At 49.7% G+C, this 17,485-nt stretch overlaps 1 protein-coding gene across 1 annotated transcript; it reads left to right on the forward strand.

Moving 5' to 3' along the window:
• Positions 1–250: 250 nt before the first annotated feature.
• On the forward strand, positions 251–14,687 carry LOC139365260 (dynactin subunit 5-like). The gene is made up of 6 exons (XM_071102771.1): positions 251–405; positions 2,076–2,144; positions 2,935–3,053; positions 6,477–6,588; positions 9,126–9,228; positions 13,655–14,687. Exons 1-6 carry the CDS (start codon positions 358–360, stop codon positions 13,750–13,752), a joined length of 549 nt encoding a protein of 182 aa, XP_070958872.1. The 5' UTR covers positions 251–357; the 3' UTR covers positions 13,753–14,687.
• The last annotated feature ends 2,798 nt before the right edge of the window (positions 14,688–17,485 follow it).

Consider the following 17,485-nt stretch of genomic DNA (forward strand, 5'->3'; position numbering starts at 1 on the left):
TTTGGTTGAATTTTGTCGCATCGTCGGGTTGCCGATCAAGGTATTACGTTCTATACGTAAGACATGACTAATCAACAGAACCAAAACAAAAAAACAATTATATTAAACAATTATATATTATATTATTATTTCGTCGATCATTAACAAATTATGTTAATTATTTAACACACATATTAAAAATAATAATAATTAGTTGAATATGACTGATTATTTGTGAGCGGAAGAGCTTTCCATCATCATCGATGTTGCAGTGCTCTGCTAGTATGGTCTGAAGGGAGAGGTTGACAGCAGACAGCAAAAACAACAGACCACATCAACTCGTTTTCTGTACATTTTAAAACAAAAATAATTACAACCATGGAATTGTGTGAGATACTGTACAACAAGGCGGAATACATTGAAACGGTAATCTTCCGTAGCAGGCTTGTAATTCGGTGTTTATTTGACTAGATAACGTTAACGATTAGCAAGTTAGCGTTTAGCTCATTGTATACAAACCATTATGAGCACCTTCCTAATATTGAGTTGTACCTCCTTTTTGCCCCTCCTAACTCTAAGTGCTGTACATATGAAATCGTGTATATATATATATATATTGGTATTTACACTGAGTATACCAAACATTATGAGCACCTTGAATTGTACCTCCTTTTTGCCCCCCAGAACAGCCTTAATTCGTCAGGGGCATCGACTCCAAGGTGTAGAAAGCGTCCCAACAGGGATGCTGGCCCATGTTGACTCCAAGATGTAGAAAGCGTCCCAACAGGGATGCTGGCCCATGTTGACTCCAAGGTGTAGAAAGCATCCCAACAGGGATGCTGGCCCATGTTGACTCCAAGGTGTAGAAAGCGTCCCAACAGGGATGCTGGTCCATGTTGACTCCAAGGTGTAGAAAGCGTCCCAACAGGGATGCTGGCCCATGTTGACTCCAAGGTGTAGAAAGAGTCCCAACAGGGATGCTGGCCCATGTTGACTCCAAGATGTAGAAAGCGTCCCAACAGGGATGCTGGTCCATGTTGACTCCAATGCTTCCCACAGTTGTGTCAAGTTGTCTGGATGTCCTTTAGGTGGTGGACCGTTCTTGATACACACAGGAAAACGGTTGAGCGTGAAAAACCCCAGCAGCGTTGCAGTTCTTGACTCAAACCGGTGCGCCTGGTACCTACTACCAAACCCCGTTCAAAGGCACTTAAATATATTTGTCTTGCTCATTCACCCTCTGAATGGTACACACACACAATCCATGCCTCAAATCCTTCTTTAACCCGTCTCCTCCCCTTCATCTACATGTCTCCTCCCCTTCATCTACATGTCTCCTCCCCTTCTTCATCTACACTGATTGAAGTGGATTTAACAAAGTGACATCAATAAGGGATCATAGATTTCACCTGGATTCACCTGGTCAGTCTGTCCTGGAAAGAGAAGGTGTTCTTAATGTTTTTAGTATATTCAGTGTATATACAGTGCACAGTCAATGCACTGAACCCTCATTGCCAGCTCGGTCCCTTAGCCAGCCAGCTAGCCAGCTTGAATTGCAGTTAGACCATTTCTTGACGAGGCACCGATTACAGTTAGCATCAAGCGGTGGTCTGTAAACCTGTATCTGAGTCAGTACCGTTTATACCACCTGATCAGCATGTCCTCTCTCCCTGTCAGTTAGCATCAAGTGGTGGTCTGTAAACCTGTATCTGAGTCAGTACCGTTTATACCAACTGATCAGCATGTCCTCTCCCTGTCAGTTAGCATCAAGCGGTGGTCTGTAAACCTGTATCTGAGTCAGTACCGTTTATACCAACTGATCAGCATGTCCTCTCTCCCTGTCAGTTAGCATCAAGCGGTGGTCTGTAAACCTGTATCTGAGTCAGTACTGTTTATACCACCTGATCAGCATGTCCTCTCCCTGTCAGTTAGCATCAAGTGGTGGTCTGTAAACCTGTATCTGAGTCAGTACCGTTTATACCAACTGATCAGCATGTCCTCCCGCCCTGTCAGTTAGCATCAAGCGGTGGTCTGTAAACCTGTATCTGAGTCAGTACCGTTTATACCAACTGATCAGCATGTCCTCTCCCTGTCAGGCGTCTGGTAACAAAGTGAGCAGGCAGTCGGTGCTGTGCGGCAGTCAGAACATCGTCCTCAACGGCAAAGTAAGTAACAACAAGCCATACCGGTATTACACCATGAGATGGGCCAGTTTACATTACGTTCACTATACAGGTAATAAACCATGAGATGGGCCAGTTGGGGCTTTATTCATTACGTTCACTATACAGGTAATAAACCATGAGTCTCCCTCCCTCCCTGTCTGTCTCCCTCCCTGTCTCCCTCCCTCCCTCCCTGTTTCCCTGCCTCCCTGTCTCCCTCCCTCCCTCCCTGTCTGTCTCCCTCCCTGTCTCCCTCCCTCCCTCCCTGTTTCCCTCCCTGTCTGTCTCCCTCCCTCCCTCCATGTCTGTCTCCCTGTCTGTCTCCCTCCCTGTCTCCCTCCCTCCCTCCCTGTCTGTCTGTCTCCCTCCTCCCCCCTCCCTGTCTGTCTCCCTCCCTCCCTGTCTGTCTCCCTGTCTCCCTCCCTGTCTGTCTCCCTGTCTCCCTCCCTGTCTGTCTCCCTGTCTGTCGCCCTCCCTGTCTGTCTGTCTGTCTCCCTCCCTCCATGTCTGTCTCCCTCCCTCCCTCCCTGTCTCCCTCCCTCCCTCCCTGTCTGTCTCCCTGTCTGTGTCCCTGTCTGTCTGTCTGTCTCCCTCCCTCCATGTCTGTCTCCCTCCCTCCCTGTCTCCCTCCCTCCCTCCCTGTCTGTCTCCCTGTCTGTCTGTGTCACCCTGCTTCCCTGTCTGTCTCACTCCCTGTCTTGTCTGTCTCCCTCCCTCCCTGTCTGTCTGTCTGTCTCCCTCCCTGTCTGTGTCACCCTCCCTCCCTCCCTCTGTTCGTCCCTGTCTCCTCCAGACTATAGTAATGAATGACTGTATAATCCGTGGAGACCTGGCCAATGTCAGGGTGGGGAGGCACTGTGTTGTGAAGAGCCGGAGTGTCATTCGGCCGCCGTTCAAAAAATTCAGCAAAGGGTGAGTGAGTTCTGCTCAACCTATTCTAGACCAGGGGTCTCCTCTTCTAGACCAGGGGTCTCCTCTTCTAGACCAGGGGTCTCCTCTTCTCGACCAGGGGTCTCCAACCTCTTCTCGACCAGGGGGCTCCAACCTCTTCTAGACCAGGGGGCTCCTCTTCTAGACCAGGGTCTCCTCTTCTAGACCAGGGGACTCCTCTTCTAGACCAGGGGACTCCTCTTCTAGACCAGGGTCTCCTCTTCTAGACCAGGGGTCTCCTCTTCTAGACCAGGGGTCTCCAACCTCTTCTAGACCGCGGGACTCCTCTTCTAGACCAGGGGTCTCCTCTTCTCGACAAGGGGGCTCCAACCTCTTCTAGACCAGGGGACTCCTCTTCTAGACCAGGGGTCTCCTCTTCTAGACAAGGGGTCTCCAACCTTTTCTAGACCAGGGGTCTCCTCTTCTAGACCAGGGGTCTCCTTTTCTAGACCAGGGGTCTCCTCTTCTAGACCAGGGGTCTCCAACCTCTTTTAGACCAGGGGTCTCCTCTTCTCGACCAGGGGTCTCCAACCTTTTCTAGACCAGGAGTCTCCTCTTCTAGACCAGGGGTCTCCAACCTGTTCTAGACCAGAGGTCTCCAACCTCTTCTAGACCAGGGGTCTCCAACCTCTTCTAGACCGCGGGACTCCTCTTCTAGACCAGGGGTCTCCTCTTCTCGACTAGGGGTCTCCAAACTTTTCTAGACCAGGGGACTCCTCTTCTAGACCAGGGGTCTCCTCTTCTAGACCAGGTGTCTCCTCTTCTAGACCAGGGGTCTCCTCTTCTAGACCAGGGGTCTCCAACCTCTTCTAGACCGCGGGACTCCTCTTCTAGACCAGGGGTCTCCTATTCTAGACCAGGGGTCTCCAACCTCTTCTAGGCCAGGTGACTCCTCTTTTAGACAAGGGGTCCCCTCTTCTTGACAAGGGGTCTCCAACCTCTTCTAGACCAGGGATCTCCTCTTCTAGACCAGGGGTCTCCTCTTCTAGACCAGGGGTCTCCAACCTCTTCTAGACCAGGTGACTCCTCTTCTAGACCAGGGGTCTCCTCTTCTAGACCAGGGGTCTCCTCTTCTAGACCAGGGGTCTCCAACCTCTTCTAGACCAGGTGACTCCTCTTCTAGACCAGGGGTCTCCTCTTCTAGACAAGGGGTATCCAACCTCTTCTGGACCAGGGGTCTCCTCTTCTAGACCAAGGGTCTCCTCTTCTAGACCTCGGGTCTCCAACCTCTTTTAGACCAGGGTCTCCTCTTCTAGACCAGGGGTCTCCAACCTCTTTTAGACCAGTGATCTCCTCTTCTAGACCAGGGGACTTCTCTTCTAGACCAGAGGTCTCCTCTTCTAGACCAGGGGTCTTCTCTTCTAGACCAGGGTTCTCCTTTTCTAGACCAGGGGTCTCCTCTTCCAGACCAGTGGTCTCCAACCTCTTCTAGACCAGGGGTCTCCTCTTCTAGACCAGGGGTCTCCAACCTCTTCTAGACCAGGGATCTCCTCTTCTAGACCAGGGGACTTCTCTTCTAGACCAGGGGTCTCCTCTTCTAGACCAGGGGTCTCCTCTTCTAGACCAGGGGTCTCTTCTTCTAGACCAGAGGTCTCCTCTTCTAGACCAGGGGTCTCCTCTTCTAGACCAGGGGTCTCCAACCTCTTCTAGACCAGGGATCTCCTCTTCTAGACCAGGGGTCTCCTCTTCTAGACCAGGGATCTCCTCTTCTAGACCAGGGGACTTCTCTTCTAGACCAGAGGTCTCCTCTTCTAGACCAGGGGTCTTCTCTTCTAGACCAGGGTTCTCCTTTTCTAGACCAGGGGTCTCCTCTTCCAGACCAGTGATCTCCAACCTCTTCTAGACCAGGGGTCTCCTCTTCTAGACCAGGGGTCTCCAACCTCTTCTAGACCAGGGATCTCCTCTTCTAGACCAGGGCACTTCTCTTCTAGACCAGAGGTCTCCTCTTCTAGACCAGGGGTCTCCTCTTCTAGACCAGGGGTCTCCAACCTCTTCTAGACCAGGTGACTCCTCTTCTAGACCAGGGGTCTCCTCTTCTAGACCAGGGGTCTCCTCTTCTAGACCAGGGGTCTCCAACCTCTTCTAGACCAGGTGACTCCTCTTCTAGACCAGGGGTCTCCTCTTCTAGACCAGGGGTCTCCAACCTCTTCTAGACCAGGTGACTCCTCTTCTAGACCAGGGGTCTCCTCTTCTAGACAAGGGGTATCCAACCTCTTCTGGACCAGGGGTCTCCTCTTCTAGACCAAGGGTCTCCTCTTCTAGACCTCGGGTCTCCAACCTCTTTTAGACCAGGGTCTCCTCTTCTAGACCAGGGGTCTCCAACCTCTTTTAGACCAGTGATCTCCTCTTCTAGACCAGGGGACTTCTCTTCTAGACCAGAGGTCTCCTCTTCTAGACCAGGGGTCTTCTCTTCTAGACCAGGGTTCTCCTTTTCTAGACCAGGGGTCTCCTCTTCCAGACCAGTGGTCTCCAACCTCTTCTAGACCAGGGGTCTCCTCTTCTAGACCAGGGGTCTCCAACCTCTTCTAGACCAGGGATCTCCTCTTCTAGTCCAGGGGACTTCTCTTCTAGACCAGAGGTCTCCTCTTCTAGACCAGAGGTCTCCTTTTCTAGACCAGGGGTCTCCTCTTCTAGACCAGGGGTCTCCTCTTCTAGACCAGGGGTCTCCAACCTCTTCTAGACCAGGGGTCTCTTCTTCTAGACCAGAGGTCTCCTCTTCTAGACCAGGGGTCTCCTCTTCTAGACCAGGGGTCTCCAACCCCTTCTAGACCAGGGATCTCCTCTTCTAGACCAGGGGTCTCCTCATCTAGACCAGGGATCTCCTCTTCTAGACCAGGGGACTTCTCTTCTAGACCAGAGGTCTCCTCTTCTAGACCAGGGGTCTTCTCTTCTAGACCAGGGTTCTCCTCTTCTAGACCAGGGGTCTCCTCTTCTAGACCAGGGGTCTCCTCTTCTAGACCAGGGGTCTCCTCTTCTAGACCAGGGGTCTCCAACCTCTTTTAGACCAGGGATCTCCTCTTCTAGACCAGGGGACTTCTCTTCTAGACCAGAGGTCTCCTCTTCTAGACCAGGGGACTTCTCTTCTAGACCAGAGGTCTCCTCTTCTAGACCAGGGGTCTCCTCTTCTAGACCAGGGGTCTCCTCTTCTAGACCAGGGGTCTAAATCACATCAGAACACAATTTTTGAAATCTGGAAATTCGATAAAAAAAAGAAAGTAATTTCCCCACTTTTAATTGCAGAGTGGCCTTCTTCCACTAAGCAGGTCTCTGTGGTCTGACCTCTGACCCCTTGTCCTCTTGCCCCCCCCCCCCCCCCCCCCCCAGAGTGGCCTTCTTCCACTAAGCAGGTCTCTGTGGTCTGACCTCTGACCCCTTGTCCTCTTGCCCCCCCCCCCCCCCCCCCAGAGTGGCCTTCTTCCCACTGCACATCGGAGACCATGTGTTTATAGAGGAAGACTGTGTGGTGAACGCTGCTCAGATCGGATCTTACGTTCACATCGGGAAGAACTGTGTCATCGTGAGTTACACACACACACAGTCACACTCACAGAGTTACAACACACTCACAGAGTTACACACACACACACACACACACACACACACACACACACACACACACAGTCACACACACAGAGTTACACACACACTCACAGAGTTACACACACAGAGTTACACACACACACAGTCACACTCACAGAGTTACACACACACACAGTCACACACACAGAGTTACACACACACTCACAGAGTTACACACACACACACACACACACACACACAGTCACACACACAGAGTTACACACACACTCACAGAGTTACACACACAGAGTTACACACACACACAGTCACACTCACAGAGTTACACACACACTCACAGAGTTACACACACACACACACACACACACACACACACACACACACACACAGAGTTACACACACACACAGTCACACTCACAGAGTTACACACACACACACAGAGTTACACACACACACAGTCACACTCACAGAGTTACACACACACTCACAGAGTTACACACACACACACACACACACACACACACACACACTCACAGAGTTACACACACACACTGGCAGAGAGAACATTCAGGTCCTAAATCTGGGTCATGTGATGCTCGGAACGACCACATTTCACTGTCCCTGTGGGGCTAGTTGGGTCCATGTTCTACTAGTCTGGTCTGAACAGTGTTCTACTAGTCTGGTCTGGTCTGTGTTCTACTAGTCTGGTCTGAACAGTACTAGTCTCTGTCTAGTCGGGTCCGTGTTCTATTAGTCTGGCCTGGTCTGTGTTCTTCTGGTCTGGTCTGAACAGTGTTCTACTAGTCTGGTCTGAACAGTGTTCTACTAGTCTGGTCTGAACAGTACTAGTCTCTGTCTAGTTGGGTCCATGTTCTACTAGTCTGGTCTGAACAGTACTAGTCTCTGCCTAGTTGGGTCCATGTTCTACTAGTCTGGTCTGAACAGTGTTCTACTAGTCTGGTCTGGTCTGTGTTCTACTAGTCTGGTCTGAACAGTACTAGTCTCTGTCTAGTCGGGTCCGTGTTCTATTAGTCTGGCCTGGTCTGTGTTCTTCTGGTCTGGTCTGAACAGTGTTCTACTAGTCTGGTCTGAACAGTGTTCTACTAGTCTGGTCTGGTCTGAACGGTCCTAGTCTCTGTCTAGTTGGGTCCATGTTCCACTAGTCTGGTCTGAACAGTGTTCTACTAGTCTGGTCTGAACAGTACTAGTCTCTGTCTAGTTGGGTCCATGTTCTACTAGTCTGGTCTGAACAGTGTTCTACTAGTCTGGTCTGAACAGTACCAGTCTCTGTCTAGTTGGGTCCATGTTCTACTAGTCTGGTCTGGTCTGAACAGTACTAGTCTCTGTCTAGTTGGGGTCAGTGTTCTACTAGTCTGGTCTGAACATTACTAGTCTCTGTCTAGTTGGGGTCCATGTTCTTTCTAGTCTGGTCTGAACAGTACTAGTCTATGTCTAGTTGGGGTCCATGTTCTACTAGTCTGGTCTGAACAGTGTTCTACTAGTCTGGTCTGGTCTGAACAGTCCTAGTCTCTGTCTAGTTGGGTCCATGTTCCACTAGTCTGGTCTGAACAGTGTTCTACTAGTCTGGTCTGAACAGAACTAGTCTCTGTCTAGTTGGGTCCATGTTCTACTAGTCTGGTCTGAACAGTACTAGTCTCTGTCTAGTTGGGTCCATGTTCTACTAGTCTGGTCTGAACAGTACTAGTCTCTGTCTAGTTGGGGTCCATGTTCTACTAGTCTGGTCTGAACAGTACTAGTCTCTGTCTAGTTGGGTCCATGTTCTACTAGTCTGGTCTGAACAGTACTAGTCTCTGTCTAGTTGGGTCCATGTTCTACTAGTCTGGTCTGAACAGTACTAGTCTCTGTCTAGTTGGCTCCATGTTCTACTAGTCTGGTCTGGTCTGAACAGTGTTCTACTAGTCTGGTCTGAACAGTCCTAGTCTCTGTCTAGTTGGGTCCATGTTCCACTAGTCTGGTCTGAACAGTGTTTAACTAGTCTGGTCTGAACAGTGTTCTACTAGTCTGGTCTGAACAGAACTAGTCTCTGTCTAGTTGGGTCCATGTTCTACTAGTCTGGTCTGAACAGTACTAGTCTCTGTCTAGTTGGGTCCATGTTCTACTAGTCTGGTCTGGTCTGAACAGTGTTCTACTAGTCTGGTCTGAACAGTACTAGTCTCTGTCTAGTTGGGTCCATGTTCTACTAGTCTGGTCTGAACAGTACTAGTCTCTGTCTAGTTGGGTCCATGTTCTACTAGTCTGGTCTGAACAGTACTAGCCTCTGGCATGATTGTATTTATTACAGGGTAGTCACATGACGGTAGTTTGTATCATCACATGACGGTGGTGTTCTGTAGAGGTTCTGTTGTGATGTCACAATGGGGGTAGTGTGTTCTGTCAACATATTAAATGTGACTCCTACCCGACTGGTTGTTTCTGTTGCTCCAGGCAACGGTCGTTACTGTATCTGGTTGTTAATGCTGTGTGTGTGTGTGTGTGTGTGGTGTGTGTGTTTTCCAGGGGCGACGGTGTGTGTTGAAAGATTGCTGTAAGATCCTAGACAACACAGTTCTTCCTCCTGAGACCGTGGTTCCTCCCTTCACCGTGTTCTCAGGATGCCCAGGTCAGAACACACCTCTTCCTCCTCCATCTCTACCTCCTCCTCTACATCCTCCTCCTTTACCTCCTCCTCCTCTACATCCTCCTCTCCTCTACCTCCTCTACCTCCTCCTCCTCTATCTCTACCTCCTCCTCCTCCTCTACATCATCCTTCTCTACCTCCTCCTCCTCTACATCCTCATCCTCCTCCTCTACATTCTCCTCTATATCCTCCTCCTCTATCTCCTCCTCTACCTCCTCTACATCCTCCTCTACGTTCTCCTCTACCTCCTCCTCTACCTCTACATCCTCCACATCCTCTACCTCCTCCTCTACATCCTCCTTCTCTACATCCTCCTCTACATCCTCTACCTCCTCCTCCATCTCCACCTCCTCCTCTACATCCTCTACCTCCTCCTCCTCCATCTCCACCTCCTCCTCTACATCCTCCTCTACATCCTCCTCCTCTACATCCTCCTCTCCTCTACCCCCTCTACATCCTCCTCCTCCTATACCTCCTCCTCCTCTACCCCCTCCTCTACATCCTCCTCTCCTCTACCCCCTCTACATCCTCCTCTACATCCTCCTCTACATCCTCCTCTACCTCCTCCTCCTCTACATCCTCCTCTACCCCCTCCTCTCTCTCCTCCTCTACATCCTCTACATCCTCTACCTCCTCCTCTACATCCTCCTCCTAAACATCCTCCTCTACATCCTCCTCTACATCCTCCTCCTCTACATCCTCCTCTCCTCTACCCCCTCTACATCCTCCTCCTCCTCCTCCTCCTCTACATCCTCCTCTCCTCTACCCCCTCTACATCCTCCTCTACATCCTCCTCTCCTCTACCCCCTCTACATCCTCCTCCTCCTCTACCTCCTCCTCTACCACCTCCTCCTCCTCCTCTACCTCCTCCTCCTCCACATCCTCCTCTACATCCTCCTCCTCTACATCCTCCTCATCTACCTCCTCCTCTACCTCCTCCTCCTCCTCCTCCTCTACCCCCTCCTCTACATCCTCCTCTCCTCTACCCCCTCTACATCCTCCTCTATATCCTCCTCTCCTCTACCCCCTCTACATCCTCCTCCTCCTCTACCTCCTCCTCTACCACCTCCTCCTCCTCCTCTACCCCCTCCTCTACATCCTCATCTACATCCTCCTCCTCTACATCCTCCTCCTCTACATCCTCCTCATCTACCTCCTCCTCTACATCCTACTCCTCTACATCCCCCTCTACATCTTCCTCCTCTACATCCTCCTCCTCTACCTCCTCCTCCTCCACATCCTCCTCTACATCCTCCTCCTCTACATCCTCCTCCTCTACTTCCTCCTCCTCTACATCCTCCTCATCTACCTCCTCCTCTACATCCTCCTCTACATCCTCCTCTACATCCTCCTCCTCTACATCCTCCTCCTCTACCTCCTCCTCCTCTACATCCTCCTCTACGTCCTCCTCATCTACCTCCTCCTCCTCTACATCCTCCTCTACCTCCTCCTCTACCTCCTCCTCTACATCCTCCTCTACATCCTCCTCTACATCCTTCTCCCCTACATCCTCCTCCTCTACATCCTCATCTACCTCCTCCTCTTCTACATCCTCCTCCTCTACATCCTCCTCTACCTCCTCCTCCTCTACATCCTCCTCTACCTCCTCTTCTACCCCCTCCTCTACATCCTCCTCTACCCCTTCGTATACATCTTCCTCTACCTCCTCCTCTACCTCCTCCTCTACATCCTCCTCTACCCCCTCTACATCCTCCTCTACCCCCTCTACATCCTCCTCTACCCCCTCATCTACATCTTCCTCTTCTACATCCTCCTCTTCTCCTCCTCCTCTACATCCTCCTCTACCCCCTCCTCTACATTCTCCTCCTCTACATCCTCCTCTACCTCCTCCTCCTCTACATCCTCCTCTACCCCCTCCTCTACATTCTCCTCTACCTCTTCCTCCTCTACATCCTCCTCTACATCCTCCTCTACCTCCTCCTCCTCTACATCCTCCTCTACCTCCTCCTCTACCCCTACATCCTTCTCTACCCCCTCCTCTATCTCTACCTACTTCTCTACATCCTCCTCTACCTCTACATCCTTCTCCACCTCCTTCTCTACCTCCTCCTTCTCTTCCTCCTCTACCCCCTCCTCTATCTCTACCTACTTCTCTACATCCTCCTCTACCTCTACATCCTCCTCTACCCCCTCCTCTACATCCTCCTCTACCTCCTCCTCTACCTCCTCCTCTACCCCCTCCTCTACATCCTCCTCTACCTCCTCCTCTTCTACATCCTCCTCCTCTACATCCTCCTCATCTACCTCCTCCTCCTCTACATCCTCCTCCTCTACATCCTCCTCTACCTCCTCCTCCTCTACATCCTCCTCTACCTCCTCCTCTACCCCCTCCTCTACATCCTCCTCTACCCCTTCGTATACATCCTCCTCTACATCCTCCTCTACCCCCTCTACATCCTCCTCTACCCCCTCTACATCCTCCTCGACATCCTCCTCTACCCCCTCATCTACATCCTCCTCTTCTACATCCTCCTCTTCCTCCTCCTCCTCTACATCCTCCTCTACTCCCTCCTCTACATTCTCCTCCTCTACATCCTCCTCTACCTCCTCCTCCTCTACATCCTCCTCTACCCCCTCCTCTACATTCTCCTCTACCTCTTCCTCCTCTACATCCTCCTCTACATCCTCCTCTACCTCCTCCTACTCTACATCCTCCTCTACCTCCTCCTCTACCCCTACATCCTCCTCTACCCCCTCCTCTATCTCTACCTACTTCTCTACATCCTCCTCTACCTCTACATCCTTCTCCACCTCCTTCTCTACCTCCTCCTTCTCTTCCTCCTCTACCCCCTCCTCTACCTCTACCTACTTCTCTACATCCTCTTCCACCTCCTTCTCTACCTCCTACTCCTCTACATCCTCCTCTACCCCCTCCTCTACATCCTCCTCTACCTCCTCCTCTACCTCCTCCTCTACACCCTCCTCTACATCCTCCTCTACCTCCTCCTCTACATCCTCCTCCAAATCCTCCTCTACCTCCTCCTCCTCTACATCACCCTCCTCTACATCCTCCTTTACCTCCTCTTCCTCTACATCATCCTCTACCTCTACATCCTCCTCTACATCCTCCTCCTCTACCCCCTCCTCTACCTCTACCTACTTCTCTACATCCTCCTCTACCTCCTCCTCCTCTACATCCTCCTTTACCTCCTCTTCCTCTACCTCCTCCTCTACATCATCCTCTACCTCCTCCTCTACATCCTCCTCTACCTCCTCATCTACCTCCTCCTCTACATTCTCCTCTACCTCCTCCTCTACCTCCTCTACCTCCTCCTCTACCCCCTCCTCTACATTCTCCTTTACCTCCTCTTCCTCTACCTCCTTCTCTACATCATCCTCTACCTCCTCCTCTATCTCTACATCCTCCTCTACATCCTCCTCTACCTCCGCTCCCTCTACATCTGCCTCTACTTCCTCCTCTACATCCTCCTCTACCCCCTCCTTTATCTCTACCTACTTCTCTACATCCTCCTCTCCCTCTACATCCTCCTCTACGTCTACATCCTCCTCCACCTTCTCCTCTACCTCCTCCTCTACCTCCTCCTCTACCCCCTCCTCCTCCTCTACATCCTCCTCCACCTCCTTCTCTACCTCCTACTCCTCTACATCCTCCTCTACCCCCTCCTCTACCTCTACCTACTTCTCTACATCCTCCTCTACCCCTACATCCTCCTCTACCTACTTCTCTACATCCTCCTCTACCTCTACATCCTCTTCCACCTCCTTCTCTACCTCCTCCTTCTCTTCCTCCTCTACCCCCGCCTCTACCTCTACATCCTCCTCTACCCCCTCCTCTACCTCTACCTACTTCTCTACATCCTCCTCTCCCTCTACATCCTCCTCCACCTTCTCCTCTACCTCCTCCTCTACCTCCTCCTCTACCCCCTCCTCCTCCTCTACATCCTCCTCCACCTCCTTCTCTACCTCCTACTCCTCTACATCCTCCTCTACCCCCTCCTCTACCTCTACCTACTTCTCTACATCCTCCTCTACCTCTACATCCTCTTCCACCTCCTTCTCTACCTCCTACTCCTCTACATCATCCTCTACATCCTCCTCTACCTACTTCTCTACATCCTCCTCTACCTCTACATCCTCCTCCACCTCCTTCTCTACCTCCTCCTCTACCTCCTCCTCTATATCCTACTCTACCTCTATCTCTACCTCCTCCTCCACATCCTCCTCTACCCCCCCCATCTACTTCCTCCCCCCCTCCCCCATACTCGATGACATCAGCGTTTTGGCATATGTAGATACTGGTATGGTGCTTCAGATGATGAATGAGCCTGAAAAGTGATGGATTTGTCTTCAACTCTTTCTAACTGGTGTCTCTTCCCCACTCTACCTCCTCTTCCTCCTCCTCCTCTTCCTCATCTCTCTCTCCCAGGTCTGTTTTCAGGAGAGCTCCCAGAATGTACCCAGGACCTGATGATTGATGTGACCAAGAGTTACTACCAGAAATTCCTCTCTCTCAGCCAGATATAAACCCCTTAACATACCCTACCTTAACCTACCATAACCTACCCTACCTTAACCTACCCTACCCTACCTTAACCTACCCTACCTTAACCTAACCTACCTTAACCTACCCTACCTTAACCTAACCTACCTTAACCTACCCTACCTTAACCTACCCTACCTTAACCTACCCTACCTTAACCTAACCTACCTTAAGCTACCCTACCTTAACCAACCCTACCTTAACCTAACCTACCTTAACCCTACCTTACCTTAACCTACCCTACCTTAACCTACCCTACCTTAACCTACCCTACCTTAACCTACCTTAACCTACCCTACCTTAACCTAACCTACCCTACCTTAACCTACCCTGCTCTACACTATCAAGATATAATCCCCTACCTTAACCTACCCTACCTTAACCTACCCCACCTTAACCTACCCTAACCTACCCCACCTTAACCTACCCTAACCTACACTATGCAGATATAACCCCTACCTTAACCTACGCTAACCTACCCCACCTTAACCTACCCTAACCTACACTATACAGATATAACCCCTACCTTAACCTACCCCACCTTAACCTACCCTAACCTACACTATACAAATATAACCCCTACCTTAACCTACCCCTACCTTAACCTACCCTAACCTATCCTACCTTAACTTACCCTAACCTACACTATCCAGATATAACCCCTACCTTAACCTACCCTACCTTAACCTACCCTACCCTACCTTAACCTACCCTACACTACCTTAACCTACCCTACCTTAACCTACCCTGCTCTACACTATCAAGATATAACTCCCTACCTTAACCTACCCCACCTTAACCTACCCTACCCTACCTTAACCTACCCTACCTTAACCTACCCTTAACCCTGCCCCTGAACAAGGCAGTTTACCCACTGTTCCTAGACCAGTATTGAAAATAAAAATGTGTTCTTAACTGACTTGCCTAGTTAAATAACGGTCAAATTAATAAATTATACGTAGATTCTTTCATGATCGAAAGTGGAACGAAGTCTGACGAGTTCCTTTCAACTTCTTCCAGTTGTTTATTTATTTTTGGGGGGGTGAGACACACAACTAAACCACGACTTTGATTCTAAGACCAAATAGGAACTCAACAGTGTTTGGAGTAAACAACAGAGTTATACACCTCAGTTATGTTGCTCTCTGGCGCCATCCTGTGGGGACTGCTGATAACACAGTCAATATTAAAGACATGTTACTCTCTGGCGCCATCCTGTGGGGACTGCTGATAACACAGTCAATATTAAAGACATGTTACTCTCTGGCGCCATCCTGTGGGGACTGCTGATAACACAGTCAATATTAAAGACATGTTACTCTCTGGCGCCATCCTGTGGGGACTGCTGATAACACAGTCAATATTAAAGTCATGTTGCTCTCTGGCGCCATCCTGTGGGGACTGCTGAGCACACAGTCAATATTAAAGACATGTTACTCTCTGGCGCCATCCTGTGGGGACTGCTGAGAATACAGTCAATATTAAAGACATGTTGCTCTCTAGCGCCATCCTGTGGGGACTGCTGAGCACACAGTCAATATTAAAGACATGTTACTCTCTGGCGCCATCCTGTGGGGACTGCTGAGCACACAGTCAATATTAAAGACATGTTACTCTCTGGCGCCATCCTGTGGGGACTGCTGAGAATACAGTCAATATTAAACATGTTACTCTCTAGCGCCATCCTGTGGGGACTGCTGAGAATACAGTCAATATTAAAGACATGTTAGTCTGGCGCCATCCTGTGGGGACTGCTGAGAATACAGTCAATATTAAACACATGTTAGTCTGGCGCCATCCTGTGGGGACTGCTGAGAATACAGTCAATATTAACCTCTAGTGACACCCTATCCCGTGAACGGGACCGTTATCATCATCTGACACTAATTAGCACATGTTATTCTCTCTCTCCATCCTGTGGGGACTGCTGAGAATACAGTCAATATTAAAGACATGTTACTCTCTAGCGCCATCCTGTGGGGACTGCTGATAACACAGTCAATATTAAAGACATGTTACTCTCTAGCGCCATCCTTTGGGGACTGCTTAGAATACAGTCAATATTAAAGACATGTTACTCTCTAGCTCCATCCTGTGGGGACTGCTGAGAACACAGTCAATATTAAGCACATGTTAGTCTGGCGCCATCCTGTGGGGACTGCTGAGAATACAGTCAATATTAAAGACATGTTGCTCTCTGGCGCCATCCTGTGGGGACTGCTGATAACACAGTCAATATTAAACACATGTTGCTCTCTAGCGCCATCCTGTGGGGACTGCTGATAACACAGTCAATAGTTGTTATCCCACAAGGGGCTCTGTGAAGAAACAGACACCTTCGGCTCAGGAATAAAAAAAAAAAAAAGGTTTATTTTTTCGACGACAGGGAACATCCTTCAGGACAATGTTTGATCGTTATAATAATCAGCAACAAAACAACGTCAAAAGTACAGTTGTATTCCAGCCTCGGAAACCCTCTCTCAGTTCTGGGAGCATCAGAGGGAAATTATTGCAGACAGTTAGCTTGTCTATTGACAGCTAGAAAACACACCCTCCTCCTCCTCTATTTCTCCTCCTCTTCCTCCATCTCCTCCAGTCTCTCAAGAGTTAAAACGACAAGGTTTCTGATAGATTGAAGGTCAGGTTTCATCACAGCTAAAACGGCCTCAAGCCTGGTTCTAGATCTTCCTGAAGCCTGGTTCTAGATCTTTCTGAAGCCTGGTTCTAGAACTTCCTGAAGCCTGGTTCTAGATCTTCCTGAAGCCTGGTTCTAGAACTTCCTTAAGCCTGGTTCTACAACGTCCTGAAGCCTGGCTCTAGAACTTCCTGAAGCCTGGTTCTCCAACGTCCTGAAGCCTGGTACTAGAACTTCCTGAAGCCTGGTTCTACAACATCCTGAAGCCTGGTTCTAGAACTTCCTGAAGCCTGGTTCTACAACATCCTGAAGCCTGGTTCTAGAACTTCCTGAAGCCTGGTTCTACAACATCCTGAAGCCTGGTTCTACAACATCCTCAAAACTGGTTCTAGATCTTCCTGAAGCCTGGTTCTAGATCTTCCTGAAGCCTGGTTCTACAACGTCCTCAAAACTGGTTCTAGAACATCCTGAAGCCTGGTTCTAGAACGTCCTGAAGCCTGCTGGTGCGGTTTTAAAAACACTCAGTCTCGTTATAATTAGTATTTTATCAGATAGGAGCACAGATTCACCTCAATGCCAAAGATCCATCATCACCATCACCATCATCATCATCACCATCATCACCCTCATCACCATCATCACCACCACCATCACCATCATCATCATCACCAGACGTTATGTAATAAATCTTTATTAGGGTTTATTTCATACTGAGTTTTAACACACATCAGATTCTCTGGAAATAACTTGTAGGGTAACTAGTGGACTGATCAGGTGGAGAAGCGCTCAACATCTGACTTCTGGGGTTCTGAGATAAACCACACCCACAACCTGTTTCCATGGTTCCCTCTCTGTGACAGCTTGGCCGGTATCCAACCAACGGTCTCAGTTGACACACACTAAAACCACACCCAGCACATCTTGCATTGGACAATAATAAATCGTGTTTAAATCAGTATTACAGCCCCGTTACCGATCAAACTGAGCCCAGTACATTGAGATAGGCAGTCTACAAACATCGGAAACATCTGGACATTTTAATTTATCAAAAGAATGTAAAAAAAAAACATCCGGATATCTTT

The sequence above is a fragment of the Oncorhynchus clarkii genome, chromosome 13 (genome assembly GCF_045791955.1).
Source record: "Oncorhynchus clarkii lewisi isolate Uvic-CL-2024 chromosome 13, UVic_Ocla_1.0, whole genome shotgun sequence".
Lineage (NCBI taxonomy): Eukaryota > Metazoa > Chordata > Actinopteri > Salmoniformes > Salmonidae > Oncorhynchus > Oncorhynchus clarkii.